At 42.6% G+C, this 6972-nt stretch overlaps 1 protein-coding gene across 19 annotated transcripts in view; it reads right to left on the reverse strand.

The window, feature by feature from the left end:
- Positions 1 to 4884, reverse strand: part of LOC126993306 (phosphatidylinositol-binding clathrin assembly protein LAP-like) — a 78156-nt gene extending 73272 nt beyond the window's left edge. For 12 of the 19 annotated variants that reach the window (XM_050852278.1, XM_050852288.1, XM_050852414.1 and 9 more), the window contains exon 1: positions 4640 to 4883. In XM_050852278.1, coding sequence (XP_050708235.1) covers positions 4640 to 4769 — 130 coding nt within the window. In that variant the 5' untranslated portion in view covers positions 4770 to 4883. Of the gene's footprint in view, positions 1 to 4639 lie in introns of all 19 variants that reach the window. The other 7 variants (XM_050852363.1, XM_050852343.1, XM_050852321.1 and 4 more) reach the window with 1 other exon arrangement.
- Positions 4885 to 6972: the final 2088 nt, after the last annotated feature.

The following is a 6972-nucleotide window of genomic DNA, read 5'->3' on the forward strand; positions in this document are numbered from 1 at the left end:
TGTGTGTGTGTGTTTGGGTTGATTTGTTGTGCCATGCTCCTACTAATGGGTATAATCTTTTTGTTTTCACCTATACTATAAATTTAAACTGTTTCATTTCTCATTAGGTACTTTTTAGCAGACTTGTGCTATATACTTCTACTAAAAGGCATATTTTTTTTTGTTTTTGTTTTTGTTAACTTCAACACACTCCATTTCTCATTACTTTACAGCAGACTTTTGCCATATACTTCTACTAACAGAGTGATCTTACTGTTTTCGCCTTCATCACCTAATAACTTTCCAGCAGACACGAGCCATTTACTTTTACTAACGGAGGTATATACTTGCGATGTTGGGTGCACTAGCCATTAAACCGTCAAAGTGATTCATAGGAAGGTTGCAATATACTTCTACTAACAGAGATAACACTTTTGTTTTTTCTTCATTAAATTCAGTATCATTTCTCATTAGTTTTCAGCAGACATTTGCTTTTTACTTCTTACTGTTTTCCCCTTCATTAATTTCAGACTACTTCATTTCTCATTACTTCTTGACCAGACATGAGCCGTACACTTCAGCTAATGGTGGTACTCATGGCGTTGGCTGCACTAGCTGCTGACCCGTCAAAGTGGTTCACAGGAAGCTTGTGATGTACTGATAATGATGCTGACTTCCTAGCATCCTCCATGAATAGGAAAATAATAACAAAGTATAATGGCAAGAACACTGATAACCCAGTTTCTTAAGTACAAAAAACATTAATACTAATTATTCTTATATACATCATGATATTATAAGGGTGTCATTATAACTATTTTCGGTATTATTCTAGTGCTTGCCCATACTCACCCCTTGCAACCAAAATTGGGTAGGGGGCCATTGAGACTTTGGGGAATGCGGTGGTAAACATAAAATGCGTCGCAAATGCTTAGTTTTTGAGCTATGGGGGGTTGAAAAATACCCTAGATGTAGGGAAATTCCTTACAATTACTTAGATGTAGGGAAATTTCATATATTCCGGTTTTTTTTTACAACGTAGTACGGAAATCACGCAATGTCACTCACTCTCCATACCAAGGGGGGGGGGGCGAAGCCCCCCGCTACAGTATTATGGTCATAATGAAGCATCTATAAACGGTAAGTAATTTACGTCATAGGAATCTTGCAACCGTCATATACGACTATATATGTATTCACTTACTGGTAGCACGTACGAACGTGTGAAGCAGGTTTGGTATCACGTACGAACGTGTGAAGCAGGTTTGGTATCACGTACGAACACGTGAAGCAGGTTCGAACGCAGGTTACTTGTGTTCAATGTCCCTCAGTTAGCTGTTAGGTCGTGAAGTTCGGTTGGGGTACTTTAAGAGGGGGGGGTCCAGGGGGGGGGCAAAGCCCCCCCGTTAGCAGGTCGTAAAGTTCAGTTGGAGTAGTTTAAATATGCTCCCCCACCCAAATACCCCGACCTCCCGTTGGGGGAAGGGGATTAATTCGTCTTCTTCTTTACTTTTAAGTACTTCCGCCTTCATATTATGGTTGAGGGACATGTATTTTGTTTTTTTAACTCTATATATGATATATGGAGGCGTGGAGTCAATATCCACAATCACCTTGTATACTGGGAATACGAACCCGTGAAGCAGATTCAACATGCGGTCAGTAAGGATTCACGTGTTCGAACAGCTCGGGCAGGAGGTTCAAGAGCATTCGCTTGCTCTAGAACCCGCAGTACTGTTTAAGGCGCGGCGTTGGACGGATCAAGGCTAGCCGGTGGTTTTGCTTGTGTCAGTGATAAACAATGAAGATACACTGTGTTTGGTGCCACGGACTCTACTTGGAGGACAGAAACCTTGCGATGAGGTGAGAACCTACAAGAGAGAGAGGGCATGAGTGTGGTGTAGGCGGTTTATGTGAGCGCAGATGGCCTCCGGCGCCACGCCAGATGGTGAGGTGAGCCTCGTTTGGTAGGTTCACTACGCTTCTCTCCCAAAACAAGCTTGGGGATCCAGTGAGTGCATGGTTACCGTATGGGAAACACTAAATTCATTGCAAACGCTCATTTTTAGTGGTGGTGGGATGAAAAATCCCTAGATTAGGGAGTTTTTATCCCCCCCCCCCCCACCTAAAAAAATATGCGATTGCGACAGATTTTGTGTCCCCCACCCGAAACCCCATGTTCCCACCAGGTCCCCAGGCTTGTATGGGGGGGAGGGGGGAGTATGGGCAAACACTAGAATTCTACCCTATTTTCTTGTACGGAGAATAGCAACCAACAATACGTACTAACAATGACAGACTGATGTATCTTTATTATTCATCCGCATCTATTTTTATTTATCTGTATAAGAAACAGGCGCAAAAATAAGTTGTGTTTTTATTATGTTCCGTTACGAAGGCAATCCCTCCACCCAATACTGAACTGAATGTATTTATGTATGTATTGATGTACGTATTTATGTTATTCACCCACGCCCATTTCACTTCTCATCCATTTCAAGAGTGGTGCAAAAATTGGTTATGTTTCGATTAGGGGCCGTTACGAAGGCAATCACTCTGAACATTATTGAACTGATGTACATATCTATATTATTACCCACATCCATTTCACTTCTCATCCATTTCCAGAGCAATGCAAAAATAAGTTAGCTATGTTTCAAATTGAGGCCGTTATGAAAGCAATCCCTCCGAACTTTACTGAAATGAAATGATTATGGCAGACTGGTGTATCTATATTATTCACCCACATCCATTTCACTTCTCATCCATTTCCAGAGTGATGCAAAAATAAGTTAGGGTATGTTTCAAACTGGGGCCGTTATGAAAGCAATCCCTTCGAACTTTACCGAACTGAAATGCATATGACAGACTGGTGTATCTATATTATTCATTTCTATTATTATTATCATTATTCTTTTTTGCAGCAAGGGAGGCAGCTCAAGGGCAAAAAACAAAAACAGCCACAAAAAGAGCCTGCTAGATGCTGCTCCGACAAAAGAAATAAGAACGAGAGGCCAGGAGAAGTTAATTTAAGGTGGAATGCATGATTAAGTTGTGTTTTGGTTCTTTCTCTCATTTGTCCTTATCAGTTTAAACTCTTTCAATGGGATAGTCAAGCTAACTCAAATGAATGCGACGGACTGATCTATTTATATTATCCATTCACATCCACTTCAGTCCTTAATTAATTTCCAGAGTGAAGCATAGGTAAGTTGTGTTTTGATTCATTCTCTCGTCTGTCATTATCAGTCACGATGCTTTCAACGTGACGGAAGGAAACTGGTTATGTCCTGTAGTTTATCAGCACTGTATATGGGAATTTCCTGACCTTATGACATAAAAACATAATTAAATTTTGGAAGGAGCGTGTGTTTGATTGTGAGTGTGTGTGTGTAGATTACTAAATGATCTATACTGTACTTCAACACTTCCATTTGTTAAGTTATATCTGGGAAGCTGAATTTTTGATGTTATTTAAATATTCACCTTTCTTTTCAACTTAAACTCGTGTCCCCTTTTTCTCAACTGTCTAGCATCAAAACATCCTCCCTGTGGACCTTTAAATAACCCATCAATTCTTAGGAGCATAGAAAAGCCTTGTTTACATTTGGCTTTATTTCAAACTTGAATGTGTGTTCCCTTTCTGTTTCTACTATCTAGTGTCAAAACATCCTCCCTGTCGACCTTTCAATAACCTATCAATTCTTAAAGAGCATAGAAAAGCCCTGTTTAGATGTATCTTTATTTCAAACTTGAATGCCTGTTCCCTTTCTTGTTCTACTGTCTAGTGTCAAAACATCCTCCCTGTCGACCTTTCAATAACCCACCATCTCTTTAAAACATACAGTAGTTAAGAACCGTTCATATTAGCTTTATCTCCAACTCGGATGCGTGCTCCCATTATTGTTATACTATCTGGTGCAGCAGTCCTTAAACTTTTAGCTCCACGCCCCTCAGGAATGGGTCTTTCCCTCCACGCCCCCCTGGCCATAGCAGCCCACACTTTTGTTGATAGTGAATATTTCAACATCTCCCCCAAGGATTGTCCCCCCCCCCTGGGAATTACCAGTGCCCTAGGGTGGTGTGCCCCCAGTTTAGGAAGTATTGGTCTAGTGCCAAAATATCTTCACTGTCAACCTATTAACCTGTCAATCCATCTATTAACTTAGCCATAAAACTATGAACCTAGAAATCAATTTATGAACCTGTCTACCAAACATTTGACTAATCTATCAACTAACCAACTAAGTGACTTTTCCAATCATCATAAGTACACACACACACACACACACACACACATCCTTCCTCACCCGGTACACACACACTCATCCTTCCTCACCCGGTACACACACACACACACACACACACACACACACACACACACACACCCTTCCTCACCCGGTATACACACACACACACACACACACACACACACACACACACCTGCCCCACACATCCCTCCCCCCCACCTGCTCCCACGTACACACACACACACACACACACACACACACACACACACACACCCTTCCTCACCCGGTACACACACACACACACACACACACGTACACACAAACACACCTGCCCCACACATCCCTCCCCCACACCTGCTCCCACGTACACGTACACACCCCTACACGTACACAGCCAGGGCAATACGTACAGTCCAAGTGTTTCTTTTTTGGCCCGATGACTTCCTCGGTGGTGGCCTTACACACGGACTTGGCGAGGCCCTGGCCGGCTAGACTGTACCTCGCCGCCGTGAGTCTGTCGTTAATTGACTGTCCCGCCATTGTGTAGCTAATAGAGTAACGTTAAACCACTGCGACGGCTTCCTTAGGCCATACAACGGAGACGCGGCCCTCCTCCTCCTTCCTGCACGGCACTCAATACTCAACTGGAAATGGCGACCAGCTGCCAGATCACCCTTGCCACATTGTCGTACGTAGCCTGTTGACCGGTTTGTGACGCTTAGTTATTGCCGAGAACACCAGGAATTATCATTTGTGACGATGACTATAAATGAGAGAGTTTTTGTGGCGGAAATCGGTAAAGTGGGGAGGCTGAGTACGACGATCTGTCACCTTTGTACCATTTTTTTGTCGGTGTCAGGGCAGCGTATTTACCGGTTTCTGACGCTTAACTATTGCAGGGATGAATGATTATAACGATAACTATAAGAGAGAGAGTTTTGCGGCGGAAATAGGTAAATAGAAGAGGCTGAGTACGACGACCTGTCACCTTTGTTACCAGATCACCCTTGCCAGATTGTCGCACGCACCGAATTTACCGGTTTGTGACGATTAATTATTGCCAAAAACATCACAGATTAACGGTTTTAACGATAGTTGTAAATACATCTCGTTATTGGGGCCCAGGAGACAGTTTTTGTATTGTAAATCAGTAAACAGAAGAGACTGAGTGACCAACGCTGCCAGATTGTCGATCGTTCAGCCTCCTATATTTGCCGATTTCCGACCCAAAAAACTGTCTCCTCTAACCCAATAACTAGATTAATTTATAGTCATCGTTGAAATGTTTAATTTTTGGTGCTTTTTTTGCAATGGTTATGGGTCAGAGGCAGGAAAATACGATGCTGAGTACGATAATACCTGGCGAGATTGACGGTAACATCGTACAGTCAATTTGGGTCAAAATTGTCGACGAACATGTCAGTGCAGTTAATTCATGGCTATTTTCGCACTTTTTTAACCTTACCGCTTTTTTCTAAGGTCTTCTGAGAGGTTTGAAGGTCACTAGAAGACATATTATGATAACACAGGAGTACTTTACAAGGTGGGAAGCGAGATACGAGCGCGTTTAACCAATCTTAACTGTCAATTATTTGTTTTAATGCCGCCAAGAAATCATCGTATTTTATTTGGGTGTTACCGCGTATCGTATCAGCTACCAAATTACCGTTTATACAATAATTATCGTATATATGATCACGCTGCAGGCGATATCCACTCCAACGTTACCAGCCTCTCGTCAACTTAGCACATCGTATTATTCGTTTTCTGACCCACAAGTCTATAAAGAAAGATCGATAGTTTACGGTTTAGACGCAAACTTTGACTGGCTAGTGTTAATGGTGTGGCTAGGTTAGTTTTTTTAGGCCTAAAAGTGATGGAGGCAATGTTATGATTGTGAGAATTGGTAACGCTGGGCTCTCCACTTCATCCTCAGGGTCAAGTTAATCTCTATGGTGCACCGGCTTTTGAGAGTGCATAATAAATGTTAAAGTGATGTTAGTTTGTCTTTTGTTAATGTGGAATTGTTGTCGGGGTATTGGTGACAAGGGAATTTTGATGGCTCAGACTCTCAGCTGATCATGACAATCAGCTGAGAGTGTAAACAAAGGCGGGGAAGGGATGCCGCCGGCCGCTGATGCCCTCTTTTATGATGCCTCCTTTTCCTTTTTCTCTTAATCGCTTCTTGTGTGTTGTTCCGCTTCCTCCTATTCCTTGTTTCTACGCTCTTCCTCCTCCTCCTACTTGCTTCTTAGCCTTCCTCCTCCTCCTACTTGCTTCTTAGCCTTCCTCCTCCTCCTACTCGTTTCTTAGCCTTCCTCCTCCTATTTCTACTTTCTTCTCTTCTTACTCGTTCCCTATCTCTTCCTCCTCCTGCTCCTATTCCTTGTTTCTACGCTCTTCCTCCTCCTTCCTCCTGCTCTCTTCCTCCTCCTCCTACTCGTTTCTTAGCCTTCCTCCTCCTATTTCTTGAACTTTAAAATATATGTCTTCCTCCTCCTAGTTTCTATGCTCTTTCTCCTTGATCCTGCTCTCCTCCTCCTCCTATTCCTTATACTTACTTCCTCCTCCTCTTACTCGTTCCTTATCTCTTCTTCTTCCTCCTCCTATTCATTGTTCTTACGCTCTTTCTCCTCCTTGATTTTAGTCTCCTCCTCCTATTCCATGATTTTACTCTCCTTTTCCTCCCTCTCTTTCTCCTCCTCCTCCATTTTCCTACTCATCCTATTTGTTCCGTTTTCCA

Source organism: Eriocheir sinensis, chromosome 7 (assembly GCF_024679095.1).
Source record: "Eriocheir sinensis breed Jianghai 21 chromosome 7, ASM2467909v1, whole genome shotgun sequence".
NCBI classification, from domain to species: domain Eukaryota; kingdom Metazoa; phylum Arthropoda; class Malacostraca; order Decapoda; family Varunidae; genus Eriocheir; species Eriocheir sinensis.